The sequence below is a fragment of the Scaptodrosophila lebanonensis genome, unplaced genomic scaffold, assembly GCF_003285725.1.
Source record: "Scaptodrosophila lebanonensis strain 11010-0011.00,11010-0021.00 unplaced genomic scaffold, SlebRS2 tig00000053-arrow-pilon, whole genome shotgun sequence".
Classification (NCBI taxonomy): Eukaryota; Metazoa; Arthropoda; class Insecta; order Diptera; family Drosophilidae; genus Scaptodrosophila; species Scaptodrosophila lebanonensis.
Genome location: NW_022060548.1, coordinates 12,956,215 through 12,979,464, shown reverse-complemented (window position 1 = coordinate 12,979,464; position 23,250 = coordinate 12,956,215). Strand labels below are relative to the sequence as shown.

The window sequence follows — 23,250 nt, the reverse complement described above, 5'->3', positions numbered from 1 at the left end:
AATTCAACATTAAAGTTTTCGGCTCAGTTTTTAGGTTTGAAAATTTAAAAAGTACTTTGAATAGTGGAAATAATAAACTCCAATATGTTGTTGGCCAAACAGGCAAATAATTTGCTCACAAATTTATGTTATTTTACAAGAAGACTTTTAAATCCTGAGGAGTACTTTGTAGCAGGAAACTATTTTGTTAAAATTCTTATTAGAATTGCGTTTTAAAAAAATATATTAAAATATTGAAAAACTCCAAGGATTACGAAAGTGCGCACAGAAGCATTATTTGACTATTTTATAAGAAACTATATACATATATTACATTATATATATTAAACCATATGGATTTAAAATTAAACGCGATCGTTTTTGTGGCACATAAAGAATATACTGTACTTAGATGATGTTCAACTCAAAAATAAAGTATATGTTACCGCACTATATACCAAAACGCAAAAGATTACGGAGAGATTTCTTTAAAAATAAATTACATTATTAATAAATTTCAAAATTTGTTTGATTTTCGAACCTAAAAATTATTACATTGAACCACCCTGGTTGGACGTTGAACATGCGCAGCAACGTTGCTGCTGGCGTCGCGACGTCATTGTCGTCGACGTAGCTGCGCTCAGCTGAAACTCCACCACTTGGCTGGCGTCGCTGCTCAACAGATCTCATTTCGGTGAGCGCGCTTGAGAGGAACGGTTGTGTGCGCGTGTTGTTGGTAGCGTCGAGACTCTGTGAAGCGATTTAGCCGCGTCTTTCGCGTTTTGTTCTGCCGCCATGCATAATTAAATAAAAAAGAGTTTTAATATACGCGATTGGGCTAAAAATACACACAGAATAGTGCGGAAATTAAATGTTGTTTAATGTGTCTGCTCAGACAACGAAAGAGGTGCACAAATATCCATTTTAATAAGTACGAGTATATTGAAGGCAGCAACAACAAAAGCAACAAGTGCTGTGTTGGAGAGCGCGCGGGATACGAAATGAAATGCAAAGTGCAAATCGCTAAAGTTGTAATTACAAATAATTGAAAATTGATACAAGAAAGCTGAAGAAAGAGGAAAAATTAATAATAGATATTAAAAAATTGTGTAAATTAAAAAGAAAGTGTCAAAACGGCACTTTTGTATTCAACATGTTGGTGTTTTTGTTTATTGTTTTCGATCAATAATAATGCGGAAACGCTTGGAGCAGCTGAAAGGCTAAAAAGAGAACCGTAGATGCCAAAGAAAGAGACGCTCCAGCATTAATGATAAATAATAAATATTTGCGAAAGTGCTATTTGAAAAATCGCCAAGTTGAAGTCATTAAACAAAGCGCTGAATCGCTAAAAACTGAAACAGCAAAAAATTTCCACAGCCAAAAGGTCAGCATCGTGCACATTATGGTAAGCTTAAATGAACACACTCTGCACCCTACGCTCTGGAGCAGGCCCAGAGTCTGGGCAGCCGAAGCTATTGCATTGTAGGCAGCCCGGTGGACAGACATCATCGTCATAGCAATCGTTGTCATGTGTTGCTGTTTTTGTTGTTGTTGCTGCTGCTTGTAGAGAGCTTCGGCTCTCTGACCATGTTGGCTACCGCTTTTGGGGCCCCGGACTTGGCCAGCAGCTCGACAAACTGGCAAAACGACTTTCAACATCGCTCGATTGTTGTTTTTGTGGCTGTCCGTTGTGTTGTTTTTTTCTACTTCTGTTGTTTATTTAATTACATTTTTTTGCGTTTGTTATAATTTTTTTTTTTTTTCATTTATTTATGCTGGTGTTTTATATGCGACTCGATGTTTTGCGTACTTAATTTTTCAAATGTCGAAACTGCCACGCATTTTCAAAGCAGTTGTTTACGAAATGTGTAATATATTCCCCAAAAATTCTGTCATTCGTTTTTTTTTTTTTTTTTTTTTTTGTTTAATTATTTGATTGCATGTACAGATTCAGTTCTGGCTTAGTTAATTTATTTACATGGATAATGTATACTTTATTCATTATTAAATTATTATTTTTTTAAATCAAAACAAATATACAAAACTAATTCATTGCATGATGAGATCTTAGAGTCATAAAAAAAGATCTTTATCCACATATAGATTAATGAAACAGACCTCTCCCTCGTTTTTGGTTCTTTTAATGCCTAATTCTATGTTAGTTTGATGAAATAGGTGTTATGATTCATCCACATTTGAGATTATGATTATGTCCAGCTGATTAAAAAAGTAGTTCAAGCTTAGTTCCATAATAATTTATAAGTCGCAAATAATACTGTTTGGGTTTGGATATCCTTTAAGGCTGACTAACCGCTTCGTTTTGGAAATCTCCACAACTCCTATATGTTTGGTATATTTATGTTTGTTCAAAGCTAGTATTGCTGTTTTAGACCCATATTCAACAATTAACTCATATATAACAACTTTTGCGGTTTGTTTTTTCAAAGTAAAAACATACCATACATTCAGTTTTGTAACTCAAGGTCTTGTAATTTTAATAATACCTTGTCTTAAGTATATTGAACTCGTATCTTTGAGGTGCTCAAAAATATATAAACATTTATATTTGTGCGCTTTCCCCTTAACCCTTCATGCACCTACACAAGTAGGTATGTAGAAGAAAACGGGCACCAGCAGCCACATCAGTCATACATATGTATGTATATGTACTTGTATGTATATTATGTTAGTTAATTCTATGCCATCCACATACATATTCAACCTGCATTATCTCAGCATTTAAAATGCAACCATTGTTTTGGCTGTATCACGAGTAAGACTGTTTCTCTTCTCGTCTGCCGTATTATACAATTCGCAATACATAAACAGAGGCAGACACGTCTTGAAATTAAACACATATGTATGTACATACGTACATATATATGTAATGTACATACAGATATGTTTGTATTTATGTGCAAAAGAGCAGTCGAAAAAGAAGCCCCCGGAACGTTTGGACGTGACTCATAAGACGGTGTCGTGCGACGTCGTGTCAATTGGCAATTGGAGTTGACTTATCTGACCGACAAGCTGGCCAAGTACGTCGGATTTATATTCATCCGGCCATAACGCACCATTCTCCACGAATGCTGCCACTGACACATGATGCACCCACACAGCAGCTCCACAGCTCGATGTGTTTGTTGTTGGCATAGGTATGCGGACCGGTTTTCCCAAACACGTTTTTTGTTCTTGCCCCCTTAGCACGCCGCCTTGCGACATTCCAGTCCTCAAAAATTGTTGCTGGGCTGTCTATAATATTGAAAAACTCATTGCGTTGCATTTCGTCATCGTTGGCGGCAACCGGCGGCTCATTTGGCATTCAAATCGCTTGTTTCTTAAGCCTCCATGAACATAACCAAGATTTATGCTCTTCGTATGCTGGCAAATGCATAATGTATTTGATATACCCTATACGCGAGGGGTGAAAGGGTATACTGAAGAGTTGGAATGTGTGTAACAGGCAGAAGAAGCTTATTGTAGTTGTAACTTGTTTTTCATATTGTGGTAATAGTTGTTCGTTTTTGAACTCTGCAGAACCTTTAATTATAAGGAGGTTGTCTACATATTTCAGTTGCAATTCTTACTGAGCTTTCAACTTGCATGGCATTGTAATGCCTATTATTTCTTTGCGTGCCTTGAGCCACGTTTAAATGCCGCGTTTAACTAAAGGCATTGTTTTATGGATCCATCTCGTTAGTCTACTTGTATGGACCGTGTTGAGATTCTGCCTCAGGTGCTTCGTTAACTGCTCAAGCGTGGCTTCACAGTACCAAGAAGTTGCTGAGTGAAAACAAACACAAAATTTGTATCTCCACAGATAGGTCTCTAGGGGGCAATAGTCTATCTAATAGAACGTGACTCTTTACATTTTAAGAGATATAGGAGGTGAAATAATGGATGATTGATTTGGCAATTGTTAATTTAACGTTTTTACGTTTTTCATAATTACTGCCTATCTCTCGAAGTCTGACTAAAGCAGAAACTGGATTCTGCCAAAATAGACTTGTAAGAGGCAGGAATCTGTTGATCTTGGTGATTACAAAGTTGCTCAGAGTTAAATTTGATTGATTTGGAAATCGCTACTTTAAATTAGAAACTTCAAAGCTCGGTATTAATCTCTGTTCGTCGTAACTTTTTCGAAACCACTGATGATCTCTCCAAGTCTGTGCTAATGATCGACTGCTAGATTAGCAAAGAAATAGCCGCTGGTCTGTCTGCGTTTTTGTGCAGGTGTGCCAATAGCAGTTGCCAACACTTTCGAATTCGCCTTGCTGGCAAAAAATGAGAAAACCAAGCTTGTAACGATTTGCATAAATTAAGGTCGTCCCGCAGACCTAGAGACCTGACCTATGTGCATAAATAATTCTTTGTTGCCAATACTTTTTGTTATTATTGTACTTTATGTGCCCCAACGGCATCATTTGTTTCTCTTCTCCTTTGAGTTTCTTACAAAACGTTTCATATTTTTGCGGTTAATGCGCGTTTCACAACTCAACTCAATCCTATTCTCTGTCCATTTGGAGTCCAATTTGTGCCGTCTGGCGAGCGTAATTCGAGCTTTCTGTTTCTCCGTTTCGCGTTGTGGCAAGAAACGCACTTGAACCCATTTATAAACTACTTTAGCGGCAGCAACAAAAATACTCAATATTCAGACGAGCCATTAGCCCCACACACCAGTCGAATAAACGGGGCCTTTTGTCAACTACTCACAAGTGGGAGGCCGGTGACACTCGTTAATTGGGAGTGTGTTTATTTATCGCACCTCCTCTTCTTTATTTTTACTTCCTACAAGCGCGCTGCCTTTGTTTTTCCCCACACTTAGTTAGATTCAATTAAAATCGTAATTACTTTATTCACAGTGCGCAGCTGAGAAGTCAACGAACGTTTAGCGAGCTATTATTTACACCCTCTAGACAATGAGAATGTGTGTAACACCCAGAAGCAGGAAAGCAACAATTTAGTCTGTCTTTCCCACTATCTGCCTCTTTGCACTCAAGGATATCTGAAATAATAGTTGATCTGTTGATCGAACAATTCAAATTCTTCAATGCCGAGATGATAAAAAAAAATCGTCACTGCGTTAGGATCTTCTTGAGAGATTGGCTAAGCTAGAGACCCACAGTTAAGCATTGCATTTAACACTAGAAAAACAAGAGCCATACCTAATTTGATTTCTAAACTGATTGTGCGGTAATTGCCTTGGCATTCCTTCAACCAATATGGAAGTCTGCGAATTGCGAAAGAAAAAACAAATTCGATGTGGTTTCCAATTCTATAAATATTGTTTTTTTTTTTTTAATTTAGTTAACTTAATAACTGGCATTACTTGCTATATTGCTTCGATTTGTCAGTTCTCGGTCTGTTTGATTAAATTGTTGTTCCAATAAATATAAAGCCTAGACAGCAATTCGTGTCGCATACACGTATTGGTGGCTGTGGTTGCGGGTCCAAGTGTATGTCCGAGTTACGACATCATCAGAAAATGGCAAAATGTGGGCATTGTGTAAAAGTTAACTCTGCCTTAATTCAATTTCTCTATTGTCATGCCATGCCACGAGTCTGTCTATAGTTACCATATAAGTATGTACTCGTACATATGTGTGTGTTTAAACTCTTCGAACCACTTGCAAGCACTTGGCACTGATTGAGTTTAATTGAATTAGTTTCTGGTTTCAGTTTCGGACTGCCAGTTCTGTGAACGCTGCCCATTTTCTTCAGTTACAACGATGTTAGTTCCATATCGGCCCTGAACTATTGTATAGTTGTGCAGGAAGTCATCAAAACAAACCATTATAGTGTATGCATAGTACTGGCCGACCTGTACTTTGTGGCTCAAGGCAACCACTGAGTGCCGCTGAACTAGTTTTTGGATACCATACTTGTATAGTATGCTCGAAAGCCATTAGAGCTCTTACAAGAGTTCGTCTCTCTCGCCTTTTGTTTTGTTTTGCCACCCAGTTCTGCAGACTACTATTTATGTGTGTGTGTGTAAACAACTCACATATGTGGCGTTGTTAGCATAAATGTGTGCGTGTGTGTGTGTGTGTGTGTGCATTGCTTATGGTTGGGTCGGATCCATGCATTTATAATAATGTTTTTGTTTACCTTTCACATTCGTATTGGGCGGCCGCAATATTCACAGATGTTTAAATGTTTATTATACCTATGTACAAACACATATGTATATAACATATACACATACATACAAGTATATATGTGTGTGTACTTGTTTGGCTGGGCTCGCTGCAGTTTTTGTTTGTTTATGCCACTTTGCTCGCTATAGATACCTACTTTTTGAGAGTCTGAGCTCTGAAAAGAGCGCTCCAAGCTACATTTTGTGCCAGTTACAAGAATACACGACGGAACTCAACTGAACTGCAATCTGCTGCCAAGGAGAATAAGCCACAAATAATATACACATACTATATATTCATCATCATTTCCATATAGTCTTTGACTCGAACGAACTTTGAGTTTGTATACTCCATATGTACATGCATAGATGTGTTTCCAAATGTTAATGTAAACTCAACACCTGTAGCCATTTTGCATATAAAACACACTCCCCATTACAACGGCTGCCCAGAAAATGGAACAAATGTGTACTTTTTCAGTGTTTTCTCAATATTTTTTATGGTTTTCTTTTTATGAATACCACAACGCGACCGCGTGCTGTGGCCTCTAATAAGCATACAGTGTATAGTAGTATTAATATTAGTTTGCTTGTGGAGCTGCAATATATATCCAATTTACATGTTCGCGGTTCTGTGAAATCTTTCATCTTTAAAGGCATTATACAATTCTTGCGAATTACACGCCGAGTATTAATCAAAGTCAGGCGCGACAAAACTCGTTTCCCTGGACTATAAACCGGACTGTTCAGTATGCTAAAGTAGAGTCTGGGGGAAAGCCCCAGAACCCCAGAGCCCCATAATATAATACTTCAATTCATTTATATTTTTATTAATATGTTTTTTTGTTGATGCTTAATAATCGAGACATCAATAATTAAGTGCAATTGTGTACCTTCTCATTTATTCAAATGCAATTGGACGACTGAACAATAAATACATATAGTACATATAGTATGTACATTCTAAATCTAGCTATCTACATGGTGTGGTGGCTTCATTTTAGCACTGTATGGTGCTTTTGAACTGCACTTGTCATCTAATTTTTTGCCTCTGTAGTTGTTCGTTACGAACTGAAAAAAGCAATTAAGCTGTTGAATATTCTTTGTGGATCAACAATTATTGCGCATTGAAATTATGAACATGATATGCATATTTTATCATCCAAAATATAATTATATTGGCTGGTCTAAGGTTCTTAATAAATGCTTATGAATTCTAGAGATTATTCTCAAATGACAAATGAAGAACTCTCAGATTATAACTAAATAATTAAAAGCAACGCAGTGTATATTTCGCAACTACGGATATATGGTATTTAGTTTGTTTAATGGGCAGTTTCCACTGATGTTTGAACTCGGCGTTAACACGTCGCTGCTAATCAATTACAAGCCTTGAACTTTGCTAATAAATGTTTAAGAAATTTTATATATGTATTAATTTGTGTATTTTTTGAATTAACACTCAATGGCAATGACAAATTTACGTGCAAAAATAAACGAAACAGAAACTGAGAGCAAATTAATGTTGACCCAAAAAACAAGTCAACGAATGCCAAAAGAAACTGCTAAAGAGGAAGAAACTCCCAAGTGAGTGAAATGCTGAAATCGGCAAAAAAAGAAACCAAAAAGTAACGCAAAATATTGAAAAAGTCATTGACATTTTTCCTTTTTTTGCATGAGTGTGAAACTTGTAAGAGAAACGTCTTAAAAAACGGGTGGCTAATTTGCAAAAACTGTGAATAAGTATATGTATTTGTATATGGGCAGGCAATTGAAAGAAAAAGTGTCAAAAAAAGAGAGTCGCAAAAAATTGGATAATAAGTGCCTAATAATATTGTTTAATGTGCGTGGGAAAAAGCTACCAAATAAAATGAAGAGAAATGCCCGAAATGGAAAGACGAGCGCGTTGAGCTTTGAACCAGACCAGTGGATTATATAATGCCTTCGAGTATCTCTGGCTGAGTAAATAAGCTTGTGAATCTCTTTCCAACGCCCACATAATCGCCACAGCCCCCGCCTTTAGCTCCGCCTCCGCCCCCACCATTTAGCATTAGCATTAACACATTTGCTTTGAACTCGTTTTGTTGCTTTTATTGTTAGTGGTGTTGTTGTTGTTGTTGCTGTTGTTGTGGCTGGTTGTGAAGACAGAGAAAAGCTGGGCTGCTGTGAAAATTAGCCATGGAAATGAGTCTGTGCCGACACGAGGCTTAAACTGAAAAGTAAAAGTGCTGCTGTAAATGTTAATGCCACTTTGCCACTGCGCCTATCTGTCTGTGCTTTTGCTTTCTTTCTTTGACGGCACCAGTGGCCCCAACAACAACAACAACAACAACAGCAGCAACCATACGACACTCTAGGTATTTAACTTTCATTGAACCGTGACGGAGTCGTGCCTCTGTAGGCGTGTATCTTTAAAATTCAATTTAATTTACTTAAGACATATATACAAAGTCTTTAGTAGAGAGCTGAAAATTAAAATATAATTTTATAATTAATTTCTCAATTAGCAATATGTACATTTCAAACTCTAAACCTAGAACATATGTATGTATGTGGTGACTCGCTTTGGTGTCGGTCTGTCTGTCTATCCGTTCGTTATAAATTAGCAGTGGATTCTAGCCACAAAAAGTACAAATTTGTCGGTTGAATTTAACCAAAGTAAACAATTCTAAAAACTCTAGGTATGGAGTGGCTGTTTACTACTTCTCAGTCCATTTAAAAATGTTGCTAATATGTATATGTTAATCAATGATTCTTATGTTCATAAAGAATCGAAAATAAAAATTTGTTTGGGAGATATTAAAGTTCGACTAAGTTCACTATACTTGTCGAAGGGCTATTCAAAAATGTTTTATGACATATTTAAGCGTTCTAGTAATTTGTAAGAGAGTTTGAAGACGTTTATTTTAGTTACTGTTGCCTTCATCGAATAAATAACAGGCTTTAACTAACGAATTAATCATTTCTAAAATTTGGTTACCTTATTTCCATTTCCTATGTTCAGTTTTGTGTATTCTGTTCTTTTGAAAGCCATTTCTATAGTTACTGTTAGTTTTATTGCTTAAACTAAAGGCATAGTATTTTATTACTCCCATAATGTAGTGTCTTCAGCCACACACATATTGTATAGATTGTATAGCAAGTGTATTTAATAATTTGCCTCGTTGCTGTCTCTGTTGTAATTTTCGCATCGTTGCTGTTTAATCGCTTGCCTTGCCGAAGTACATACAAGTACGTGTAGTAAAGAGCCTAAACAAAGCATTGTGTTTGTTGTTAACTGACTTGCCGAGTTGTTGGCTAATTTGCCGCTGCACTGGCTATATATGTATGTACATATAGCCCTTTTTGTTGTCGGCGTTTGTTGACTGCAGCGCAGCGCAGTGCAGTGTTCACGTAACCGAGAGCTGAAGAGCCCAAGAAGACGCGCAGCGCATGCGCAACCGCACGATAGACGAATGAGTCATACGAAACCACATCTAATGCCGGCCGCACTCACACACAAACGAATCAATTCACACTCACACATGTGTGTGGCTGGAAATGTTAACTCATCTGCTGTCATTGCTGTTGTTGTTGGTGGCATTGCCTGGCCAATGGTGTAACCTCAATTTGTGTGCGCAATGTATCTTTATGGCCGTGCCCTTAAAATCGTCAGATCCAAACTAGTTCAGCAAATAGTCACGTGAAACAATGTCCACACAAGTACATGCATCCAAATAAACACATTTGTATGTATATACATATATCTACATATGTATATTTGTAGGCAATATCGGCAAAAAACGAACAGCTAAAATGTTCGCGTTTGCAATCCGATTCGCCGCAGTAGCCCCAATCAGCGCCCAGCGTCAAAGCCCAATTTGTATGCTCTTTCAATTTCGTGACATTAAAATTGTAGCTTCGTCAATTTGTTGGAATTCATTTATAAATACGAGTATGTAAGTAGTTTTGACCACGTAAAGGGCAGCCGCATTTCGAAATTGGGTAAGTCTGCTTTGCTTTGTTGTGATTTGTATTTTTAAATGGGAAATGAGTTGTGGACATTGATCTAGATACACATAAATCGTTCACTTTTGGGTCTCTAATTGTGGAACCTTGGGTTGCTCGACCTTCCGAAGGCTTATCTGCTATATGAGAGGCTACAGTAGATGGTTTGCTATGCGTTTTCTGAGCTCTCTAAAACTTGGTTGGAACTAGGACAAGCGCTATGAGGCTCTTTACGAATGAAGCTGCAGATTGAAAATAAAACAATTTAATATAATGACAATGAGTGGCTTTGTAGGTCATCAGTAAACCTAGAATTGTTGCAAAATCAGTTTGTAAATATTCAGCTAAAGGCGAATAAGTCCATTTCTTAGTCAGCATGGCAAAACAAATGAACTTTGGTTCTGCGAATTACTCCTCAATTATGGCGCCAATTACTCAGCTAATAACTATGGCAGACAGACTATACTTTCTCTGCATAGATAAGAATCTCGAGCACGCTAAACGCAACTTAGCTATCATTGTATTGTATGTATGCTCCAGTATATACATAATTATGCATACACATGTGTAGTATATCATCTGCAGGTAAATTAATGGCGCACACGCACGATAGTACTTCCAAAATGCATTGTTACCCTGCAGTTCAGTGGATCGATGCCAGAGTTATCGCTGCTTTAGTAAACCAATGACAGAAAGTCGTTCACTAGATCACTATTTTTGAATGACTTTTAAGCCATTTTTATAATATCCTTTGGGGATTTTTAATAAATAGTTGATTTTGGGTGCCTACCCATTCTCTCGTTTTATTTGTATATTCATGTTGAGGTATTTTATAATTAATTCCCTTTTAGAAGAAATAGTTAAGAAGTTGGTTATTTAATTATTTTATTTGTGAATTATTTTAAAGCTATTTTTAAACAAATAGTGATCAACACTAAGTCATTATTTTTAAGTTGCAATTGATGATCAATTGTTGCCGTATTCGCAATACAGTTTCTCGCACACTTTATGTTTTTTTTTCAAATTCAAGTGCTCACAGGTAGGTTGGAACGCCGAAGCACAACAGAGTATTTGCCCCATCTATGTTTTGTTTATCTATGCGCTCAATTATTTTAATGACAAACACAGATATGCATTGGACAAAGGCAGTAATTAGGATGTGGTCAGCGACATAATTGGCCGTAATGCAATTTGGCAATTAAGTAAATGGTGCAGTTAGTCCGCAATCGAGGGACGTCGAAGTTCAAAGCGCGGAATGAAAATCACTCACTCATATCTACATATTTATTTGTGTTTGTATGTACATATCTATGTTTGCTTGCATTGTTGTGGCTGGACTACCCGACCGTTACCATTTCTATATTTCCATGTATACATACATACATGTACAGACACATACAAATGAATGAACTCCCTTTGTCACAAGTGCCCCCTGATTTTGTTTAGTATTTAGGTCAGTGGCCAGCAACGGGAAAGCATAGTGTCTAATACTTTTGATGTGGCTTGATAAATTGCAATGAATATTTGACATTATGTGATTTTTATTCACTTTATAAGACTTGAATTCGTCTATAGTATTTGTCACACTTTGCGTAATTGTCGCTTGTAATTGTCTGTGATCTTATTCATAAAAATCTATACAATTTAAGTAGCTGTCATTTGTCAACCTTTTGTTGGCGAGTAAAGCCAATAAAGTGGTCATCAGTCGGCCGATATTGACAAATTTGCTGGCTTCGCTTTTTTAATTTGCTCTGTTTGCTGTGAAGCTATACTATAATACGACTATAGTCCATCTGTTTCTGCCACGTCAGCGACTTATAGACGATTTGATGATTTTGCAATTTGACGGGACGAATAGGAAATACACCGAAGCAATTGGTGAAATATATATTTCGTATACGAGTATATGTACTATATTTTATTTATAATATTATATTCCTTTTTTTGTGCCAATTTTGCGTCAACAACTTAGTTTTGTGCTTCAAAATCTGAACACACACGTGCCATAAATTCCTGCAACGTCAAAACAGATTTGCCATGAAATTGTGTGTGCGACGTCATAATTATTTTAATAATTGCTGGCTATGTGCTTCATCAAGTTTTGGCTCATTGGTGCTCCCGATATATAGCGCCAGTATCCGGTTCAATAAACAGAATATCGCCCTAAGCGTAGTTGAGATATACATATTTGAAAATTTGCACGCTCTCGATTTCATTTTCGAAGTCGATTTCTATTTCTATTCAGCTGCTGGCCATATTGCTAAGAGCATAGCTTTAATACCACTATGAAAGGAAAACACAAAATGAATGAAAATGTTAATGATATTAGCGAATGTCATGCAAATGAGTCATTCGCCAGATAAAAAGATTGGGCGATTGGTGAACGATTTGTGTGGTGTGTCAGTTTGGGAGATACATATGTGTGGATTGTGTTGCGTGAGAAGCGCAAAATTTGGAAAGCAATCTGTGTGTGAATATCTGAATTAATACAAAACTGATCAATATAGTTACAAATATATAGCTCGAGCTTTAATTAGGAAATACGAGCAATGGGATGGGTCAGCCATCCATCGATTGAAAATTTATGGCTAGGTTGTTTGGGGTAATCAGCTCATTATATAATTATGGGAAACAGTTGAATCAAAATATCAACTTAACTGTAAATTGCAAACACAAACAAAAACAAACACCATGAGTAAATATCGTAGCTTAGATCAGCAGCCTGGTCTTATAATTAACGCCTGCCAGTCCCCCATTACACTTGGCTGGTTTCTGTGCCAAATAAAAGAGTGTATAAGTGTATGGGTAGAAACGAGCTCGGATTCAGCATAAGTCTCGCTATTTATTATCGATAAGCATCTTTTGTTGCGTGCTATGCCGTCAAAACTTTAGTTCTGCCATTTGGAAGCGAAAGAAATACGCAACGTACCGAGCAAACAATTACACTCAAAACCGTACAGTGGAATTGTGATTAACTAACTGTCTGCGTTCTGTATGGGGAGCTCGAAAACTGTGTTTTTAGTTTATTATTTGGGTTAGCAGAGATTTGGTTCATGAATTGTGCGATTAGTCGAAAGAAAAAAGACGGGCGGATTGAAGAGTCTAACACAACTCATAATTAATATTAGTTAGCATTTAAAAATACGTATTAATGGAACGAGATGTCTGTTTTGTCAGTCCATATTGTAATCGGAAAGGCTTTAAGCTAAGCGCAGTAACTGATTATATGTATGGCGTCAATTGCAGCAATTTCTTCATCCATTTCCATTCCATTCACTTTAATCCGATCCACTCTACTCCACTCTACTCGCTGACTCGGCTTCAATGCAAGTGAAATCATAATTGCAAATCGATTTCAACTCAACGCACGCCTCTCTATGTGGCAAGTGCTTATTGTTCGCAGCATTTGCTTCGAATTGCATTGGGCCGCAGAAACTGGTTTAACATTCCACGAACACCACAAAAGATTCTAAGAAACCAACAACCCATACCCACACCCATCCCCATACCCATTCGTTCATCTCGAGTGCTTGCAACTGAAGCGGAAATGATTGCTAGGTTCCTTCTACGGCCGATCTCTCTGTTTACACGAGATCTTGTTCCCACTTGGACGCCGGTAACTAACTATAGTATATGCGAATATGCACCTGATTTGCTGCAGTTACTCTGTTGTTGTTATTGTTGAAATGACTCGCGGAGTCACGTTGCAGACGTTAATCGCCGGGTTACGGCACTGGAACTTGTTTTCATTTGGGTTAAATGTAGGGTTCAATTGCTGCTGCCGGCTATAGTTCATAATGTTATGTCTATCATGTAACGGCTCGATTATGTTCGTTGCAATTAGAATGCAACGTACAAGGTAAGAATCTCAATTTTCTATAACTGAATAGGTCCGTCTTCTTTCTTAATATTCGTTGATTAATAAGAGGAGTAAGCTTTGTTTGAATAGGCAATATTTGAGTTCCTTCTAGTGTGATACTGGAGCTACATTGAAGTGGGAGTATACTGTATACTGTACTGTACCATATTTAAGATAAACGTACAACAAATCCCTTTACTTTGGTTTAAAAGCTTCTATCTTTGCGGCCTTCAATTTTGAAAGCTTCAACACAGATTCCACACAACACAAATAAACAATTAGCCACAGCCTGAAAGTATACTAAGCTTTTTGCCCATATATGCCAATCTTCGCTTCTGGCATACACTAGGTGGCGCCGAAGTACGTTGCTAATATGAATATGCGCGACTTGAGCTTCTTTATAAGTTTAGGAGGCATCTTTGATTTATCAACCGACAAATATTTTAATTAGGCTTTTGCTTGCTTGTTCAGCTTAGAAGGCAGCAAACATTGGGTACAAATAAATAAATAATTATTTATTAGATACAAAAACAAATAGCTAGGTTCACAATTTTTCACTGATTTAAGAAATCTTATTAGAACCCGCATCTGGCCATTGACCATTTTGCCTCTAAATGTTTAGCGAACCCGCTACCAGTCCATTCAAATATTTTTCAAGTTGCTTCTGCTTCTGCCCCTACTGTTATCAGCAGTTCTGTTGACTTTCAAAAATATATATGTATGTATGTACATATCTAGTATACATACTCATATATATTCAGTGATCTTTTGGTTGTTGTTGCTGTCTGACTTTGAAGTTGTGTGCTTTACGCTTCTAGCCAAACAAATCTTATCAGCACATAGCACGCGTTTTTCTTTTTTTGTAATAAAATTAGTCAGCGTTATGGCTGTTACGAATTTATTTACGCACAGATGGCATAAAGTTGTTAATACTTGAATTAATGTTCCTTTAAACATTGCAATTAAATTGGACCTAATAAACTGATGCCAAACAGACACAACTGTACCCAATTGGACTTTATTCAATTGCTGTGTGCACCTCTAGCTTTTGTTGTTGCTGGCATGTGTGTGCCTGTGTGTGCAGTGTTTGCCTTCACTGCTCCAGTCAAAGCAAACAGAAGCGCGAACCACCATCCATTAAGCCAACACCACACACAAGGGCTGTTTGGGGACGCCACACCTGTCCTCCCCCACCATCTCCTACTCCACCCACGCAAATGCAGTTGGGTGTGTGTCATTAACGCCCAACCGGCATTTAGAACCCAGCTAGGCTTTTAACGTTAATTGGCAACTAGGGGTGGCCCACCCTGCTGCATGCAACGTCACGAATGGGGCAGCGGGTAAGCCGGCAGATAACAAGCGCCGATAACCATGGTGAATACCTATATAGAGTCGTATAAATATTATGATTTGTATACCTGTGTAACATTGGCGTAGCCAGAAAATTCTCTGAAGGATGTTGTCCCAGAACTGAATTCTAAAATTGATTTGGCGTTGGCAAATAATTTGGTTAATGAAAAAAATTGCATAATTAATGTGCACTTTTGTTTTTCATATTTATATTAATTAAGAAAAAATCCAAAATTGAGGTTCAATTGCCTGTTTTTTTTTCGAATAATTAGCTTACAAAAATGTGTGTGTTTTTTTATAATTTTAATATTTTTATAGAAGATTGTTTAATAATAAATAAAATTAAATGTTTAAACCAATACCAATACTTGGTAAATTTAAAAAGTGACTACGAATATTTGAATATATGTACATATCTGTTGAATATTTGAATATATATATGTACATATCTGTTAATATTGAATTTTTTGAAAAATGGTAATAATTATGTTCTTGAACTTTTTAATTAGGGTCACTAAACTCGCGGCCAGCTTATTATTGCAAACTATTTAATATTATTTTATTATTTTATAAGGGAAATACAAGCACTTCACTTTTTATGGCTTTCCCCCTCCCCCCACTCCACCACTTCATTCAGCCACCACTGTAAGCCAACCTGAAAAAGTTGTTATTGGTGTTTGTCAGAGTTCCGTTTTGATTTCCTTCTTTTTTCGAAAATATAGTAAGTATGTATCGACTTCTGACGGTTTCATTTCCGAGAGCTTGCATGTGGTCCTGGTCTGGGTGTTGGTGTTTGTGTTTGTGTGCGTGTCTGAGCAGCAGTTGAATGAACTTAATGCATTTAATGCCGTCAATAAATAGGTTTGTAATGAACTATTTGTGGTGGCAAAGGTGAATGAACTTGTCGCCTGGATGAATGGGTTATGAGGAGAGTGAAAGGATTAAAGACATAATCGTACATGAAAAAGGGGTGAGAAAATGTTTAAAAACATACCATTTGGATTTTTTAGCAATGTAATTTTGTTGGTGCTTAGTCGCAAAATTAATATTATATTTCTGCAGAATATTAATTTGAAAATGCGCGATTTAAATCATATTGTTTTTTATGTTTGTTATCGTCAAATTCTTGAACTACAGTTTCGCTTTCAATTTCTATGCTTTGTAATTCATAAAAATTCAAATGTATTTGACCTCGAATTACCAACCCATAAAATATTTGCAAAATCGTTTATTCCATTTGGTTAATTTTTTTCTCTCTGTTTCCTTTTTGTTGTTGCAGGCACTGCCCGAAGTTTATTGAAATGTTAAATTGCAAAACGTGAAGAAACGTGAAGCAAGCTTTAAACAAAAACAAAAATCGTTGCACTTACAAGCAAATTACGAAGTAGCCGCAAAAAAAACAAAAACAAAAATACGAAAAGCTTAAAATGGGCACATGAAAACAACAACAAAAACAACCATGAGACAAGCTATAATAACGACGACAACAACAACGAGAACTGCAGCTTAAACAAAACAAAGCACAGCACATCAACAACAACAACAACAGAACGCATTTTTAAACGCTCAGCGACATTGAAATAAAAACGAAACACGAAACAAGAATTAACTTGTTCACGTAGCCAACCACCCACCAACCACCCACCCAACACTCGAACCACGACACGTGCGCGCGCATGCCCAGCAGACAGACGAAAGGGACGGAAGCATGAGGGCAACTAAAACGCTCAACTCATGGCTGCCCATAGCTGTGGGCGCCTGCGTGCTGCTCGCCTGCATCGCGCCGACGTGCCGTGCACGTTTCATTGCGAAAAGAGAAACCAGTCATGAAATGGCCACCACGCCTGACCCTGACACGCTTGTCACCAGCACCTATAGCCCCACCAGCACCACAAAGTTGCCAAAGTCCAGTGAAAGTGCGGTGGAAGGAACAGTGACAGTATCAACAACCCCCGAAATTGCTACGTCCGTGGATCACAAGCTGGACTTGGAGCTGACAGCAACAGCAGCCAGCTCCACCACTGACGGCACTTCGACTGCCACAGAACAAGTAGCATTCCAGGGAGGAACAACAAGAATAGTGGCAGTGGTGGCGGAACCAGGCAACAACACCAGAGATCAGAAAGTGGCCGGACGAGCCCTGCATGATGCCACCACAGAGTCCAGCAGTTCCCCAATGCCTCCCAAACTTGCTGTCACGCCCATGAAATTGCATGCGCTCATCACAACAACAACAACACCCACTCCATCAACAACAAAGGCAACAACTCTAGGCGCCCAACCCACAATTTCAGCCTCGCACGAGAATAGTATTGATGAGTCAGCAGTGAGCAATAATGGGATGCGTCTACTGCCAGAAAAACGAGGTAAATTCATAAGCGAAAACTCGACTAATTCCCAGCAGCTGAGTTGGCCAAATGCGGCCGAAGCCTGGAGCTTGGCGGCTATGAAGGCGGTGCCAAAGGCAGGCCATTTTTTAGCTTCACCAACAACCACAATAACAAGCACCACTAGAACGCCACCAAATGGCACAGAGGTGGCCAATGAGATTGAGTGGCAACAGCAGCATGGTCTACTGGCTGGACAGGGGGAGGGGGAGGGAAAGGGGGCAAATCAAACCGATTTGCTAAATGAGAAGAATTTGGTAGATTGGCAGCACATCATGATGCATGGTGCGTTAGAGAATCGAACAGAGTTTGTGTTCAGCAGCACGGCGGATGCCACTGAGGGCACAACGCAGGCGGCAACAGCTGCCACCAAATTGTCTGCAACAACAACCACAACCACTGCTAGTCAAACAGCTGATAGACACGATGATAAAACGAATGCACCCAATGACGTTAAAGATGCAATTGAAACGACAACAACAACGCCAACACTAACACCAACAATTACGATAAAGGCAGATGCTACAACACAAACAACAGCACCAACAATTCAAACAACCACCACCCCCACCACTACCCCCGCAAATGAATTGGACAGCAATATGGCAATGAAAGCGCATGAAATAAATGAAAATGCTGATAAAACCAACAACACTAGCAGCAACAATTACGATGGCAACGAACGTAGCAACCAACAGAGAGAAGACGACGTCATCGCCATCGTCTCAAGCTCAGCAATAACAGCGACGACAACAACAACAACAACGACACCATCGTCACTCTCCGAGCGAACTTCCAGTGCGCCACCAATAACAGTTACGGTTAGTACGCAAGCAGCTGGCGAAGCGAGCACGTCAAACGCGGAGAAGCAACAAACATCGACGACGCCAACAGCAACAGCAACAACAACAAGTGCGACTACATCGACGACTGTAAAAAGTTTGCCTATAAAGGCAGAAGAAGAACAAACAACAGATACTATTGCAATTGCAACAACAACAGCGAGTACAACAACAACTCAAACGCCAACACAAACGGAAATTGGCCAAATTAGCAATGAAGTGAATTTAGAAACAATTACGCTGAAAAGTGTACAAATTAAGGCAGAAGAAGCAGCGGCGACAACGACGACGACAACGTCGAGTGACGTGAACGAGTTATTAATAACAAACACAACGGCAGCAACAACGACAACAACAGCAACGTATACCACTACAGAAGCCACAACAGCTGGCAAAGCCAATAACAGTGCAACAGTGGAAAATATAACTGAGGAAAGCAGCACAAGCCCAGCAACTACAACTACCACCACAACAACAACAACAGCAGTACTAACAACAACAACAACAACAACTCCGCCTACGCCTACATTATTTGCCGACCTAAAGGAAACTCACAAAACTGGCGAACAGGAAAGTTCGCTCGAAACAAATAAAATAACTGAAACAGTAGAAGCAACAGCTGAGAGCAAACCAACGACAACAACACCGGCAACAGCAACAACAGTTGCAGGCACAACAGCCGAAGCAACAGCAACAACTGAGCAGCTGGCTAAAAGTGACATTTATGTAGTTGAGGGGGGAACAGAGCAACCAAACGCACTTGGTGAATCGGATGAGGGCACAGCAACAACAACACATACAACGACAACAGCAAGAGCAGCAACTAAGGCAACATTGGTGGCAGGTGGCTCGAAAGGTGAAACCAACGAACAATACGAAGATAATGATGATGCAGATGACGATGTTGCCCATGTCGATGAAAATAATGATGATGAGCAACAGTTGCTGAGCAAAAAAACAACAATGGCAACTTTGTCAACGACAAATGCAACACCACCAACAACAACTACCACCACCACGCCAGAGGGACCATTGATAAGTCTGCTGGATGATAGTACCACCAGCACCACCACAACCACCACAACTACCAAAACAACAATACCTACAACCACAAGTAGAACCACCACAGAGCAAATCCCAACAATAACAGCGGCAACAAGAACCACAACAATACGCAACAACAGCAACAACTCTACCGATATCTACAAGATGTTGCCAGTGGAAACGACAACGCCCAACACCAATGGCTTGCTGGTCAAGCCCACTAACTACAACAGTAACAACAACAGCATCAACCCAGACTTGGAGACTCTGCAGCAGCCGAATTCCACAAATGCACATGGCGAAACAGACGTGAATGTCATAATAGCCATTACGGTTAGTGTGATAGGAGTAGTGGCTCTAATCCTGCTTGTCGCCTTCCTTTACCTCATGCGCAAGCGACAGAAGCAAATGTCTTATGGCCAACGCTGTCGTCCAGTCAGCCTGGATGACTATTCGCTGGACAACGTATCGGTTTTGGGGAGTGTGCGACGCAAAGGACGAGATTTGCGAGCATCCAAACGGACGTATGGCAATGCAGCCTTCGACGATCCCTCGCTGCGCCATAATGTGCTCAGCGCCACCGAGCTGGGAAAGTTTGTGGAGCGACGTTCGAGCATTTTTGAGGAATTCCGGGATGTGCCGCAGATAATAGCCCGTGCTGATGAGGTTCCAACTGGCTGCGAGGACAAAAATAGGTGAGTTTTAGTTGGACAATGAAATCAATGTGAGATGTGAGATATAAAAAGATAACAGATTCATTTTTCATGTAACCATCTTTAAAGATTCGAAACTATTGAAAAGATTTAAGCATTTTAAAAAGTATTTAAGATAAATAATTTATTATATGGATTTTTAAAACAGATTCGGTGCTTAATATTTCATTCTTTAATATTTTTTATTGTAATCCGAATTTTACAGTGGAGGAGATCCATTTAAAACTTATAATGAAATAATATCTAAATCAAATTTCGAGCAAATGAAGTATTATTATATTTTTGCACAATTGGTAGAAAGGTCTGCATTATACAAGCATATATTGTATTTGAAAATAAATACTATATACTATTAACTAATTAACTTCCTTAATAATACCGCAACCACAGATATGCCAATGTAATTCCGCTTCCTGAGACTCGAGTTGTGCTCCAACGTCAGGGCGATGACGAAAAAACGGAATACATTAATGCCAATTACGTGCGGGTAAGTTAACTCCAACCTAGCCCTAAACAATCACGACTTCAGCAGCACACTTTCCCACCAACTATATGCCTGTATGGGTGTGAGTGAGTATCTTCCAGATGCATATGTAAGCCCTACAAAGTCATAACTCATGGCCATATTTATGTACATACGTTTGTTGTCTTTCGGGGCAATTAAATATGCGAGTTGCCTGCATAATTATACGCTTCGTGCGCTTGGCATGACGAGCTTTAAGCTCAGCTCGGCTCAGCTCAGCTCAGTTCCTTGTGACTGACTTGATTTGAATTTGTCTTGCACATCGGCTATAAAAGTAAAACCGCTGCCGTAATCGAAATTGTAAATTGTTTCAACGGCATCGTCGACGACGCGTGATGCACACAATGCATAAAAGCTGCATTGCTATTTCATTGATGCGAAGTTTTCAATATCCGGCGTAGACTAGAGATGGGTCTAGACCGATCCCTAAGATTCCTTCGGTTATATTTAAAGAAAACTTCAATAAAAGACGGCCCATGCCCATATCTAGCCTGAGGTATCTCCCACTTTCGCACTCTCCTGCCAACATGCGATAACCGAAAGCGCCGTGATTTTTGAACGGTACTATAAATCCACTTATCACAATACGCGAGTGCTGAGCACGCAGTTTCTGCCTGTCGAAGAACCCGTCAACCATAACTGACTCACCGCGCACATACTCCTACACACACCAGAAAGACAGATGTTTATTAATTAGCTTCGCATACATACACATGAATACATACATACATAAGTTTTAAATATTAAATGACTTGAAGGCGCATGTTCTTTCGTGCACTCTCTTTGGCAATTTCTAACCATTTTTTGTTTTACCTACTAGGGCCCTAACGATGCTCCCAACTATTACATAGCCTGTCAAGCACCTTTGGAGAGCACTATTAGCGACTTTTGGCGCATGATCTGGGAGCAGCAGTCGCGCGTTATTATACAAGCCAGTGATCTTGTTGAGAACGGTGTTGAACGTTGCGCCGAATATTTGCCCCCATCGGCCACATTGGACAATCACAGCACCTATGGCGACTTTCAGGTGACGCTGAAGAATCGCGAGGTGAAGGATAAGTATGCGATCTCTACGTTAATGCTCAAGCGTTCTGATGGTAATGAGAGTCGTGAATTGACCCACTACTGGTACAAATGGCCAGAAACGGGTGTACCTGCCGAGGAAGCGCCCATAATTGCCATGTTGCTGGAGGCACGATCCTCGCTCAAGTCCTATGCCATTGAACAGGCTAACGAGCTGAAAGAGAAGTCGTCCACATTGACGCTTAAATCAATGGAGTCCTCTGTCGATGCAGACACAAAGAAGATGGAGGCGTCTAGCACTTCGAGTGGTGGGAGTGGCAGTGGCAGCAATGAAATCAACGGCAATTTGGGCTCCAGGGGCGCTCGAAATCAACAGGGGTAAGTGCAATCTATGCGTCTTGTATTGTCTATCCATGTATTGCACGTCTCACTGTTAAACGTTTGTGTCTTTTCGCCCCTCTCTAGTCCGCTAACTGTTCACTGTTCCCCAGGTACCGGACGCACCGGAACGATTATTGGGTGTGACTTGGCCATTCGCAGTTTGGAGACGCCCAAACAGGTAATTACCGAAGAATCTGCTAAATGGAGGATTTCGAAGCCTTGTAGAATTGGTCAATATTTATAAAAATAAATGCATATTATTTTCAGGTTGATATACCGCAGCTTGTCTACTATGTGCGTCGTGGGCGTGCCAGTGCAGTGCAGACCAAGGAGCAATACGAATTTATCTATAAGGTGGCCAACATGTACGCGACCAAAATCACAAATCTGTCGAATGATAACTGAGCAGCGCTACTCAGCAGTGTACAGCTGAGAACACAAGTCCTTAGACATATTCATATTAGAGTCATAGACAGTATTTTGTATCTAATTATATAGCAAAGTATCTTAGCTTAAGTACCCTGTATGTATGTATTGAATTGCACGACAACGTATGCAGCGATTCTTTTGAATAACTACTACACCTGAAAGTTTTTTGTGCTTTAATCTTCATTAAAAATGTATTCCTTTTTAATTGTGATATAATTGTACATTTGTATATCTCTGTATAATCTGTTGCATATTTATTATTATTCGAGCATGTTTAGTTTTGAGCTTGGCAACTGCGCGTAGAGTTATTTGCGTTCCTTATTGCATAAGCTTAATTAATTTGTGTATATATTTTTTATTTTAATTCTAAAAATTTGAATACAACGTGCATAGTAAAATAAATCGCTTACGTGTATTTTGAATGAGCTTTAATATACATTTATAAATATCAAATATTCTCTGTATTGTACTCATTTGCTTAAAATATATAGAATATGATACAAATAAAGAAAAATACAAAAAGAAAACATGCATTCCATTAAAACCCATTGCTTATAACAATAAACAACAAAACACCTAACCAAAGCCACTTTGGGC

General features: G+C 38.9%; 1 protein-coding gene across 1 annotated transcript; it reads left to right on the top strand.

The window, feature by feature from the left end:
* Positions 1-694: 694 nt before the first annotated feature.
* Positions 695-23,179, top strand: LOC115623574 (mucin-5AC). Its single transcript, XM_030517972.1, has 6 exons — positions 695-1,384; positions 16,591-20,279; positions 20,688-20,784; positions 21,641-22,221; positions 22,309-22,402; positions 22,492-23,179. Exons 2-6 carry the CDS (start codon positions 17,020-17,022, stop codon positions 22,627-22,629), a joined length of 4,170 nt encoding a protein of 1,389 aa, XP_030373832.1. The 5' UTR covers positions 695-1,384; positions 16,591-17,019; the 3' UTR covers positions 22,630-23,179.
* Positions 23,180-23,250: the final 71 nt, after the last annotated feature.

What these genes read in the sequence shown, in the direction of transcription:
- LOC115623574 (XM_030517972.1), top strand. Translation starts at nt 17,020, where the DNA reads ATGAGGGCAACTAAAACGCTCAACTCATGGCTGCCCATAGCTGTGGGC. An exon ending in GGCTGCGAGGACAAAAATAG is followed by an intron (nt 20,280 to 20,687) that starts GTGAGTTTTAGT and finishes CCGCAACCACAG; the next exon opens with ATATGCCAATGTAATTCCGC. An exon ending in GTTTGGAGACGCCCAAACAG is followed by an intron (nt 22,403 to 22,491) that starts GTAATTACCGAA and finishes TATTATTTTCAG; the next exon opens with GTTGATATACCGCAGCTTGT.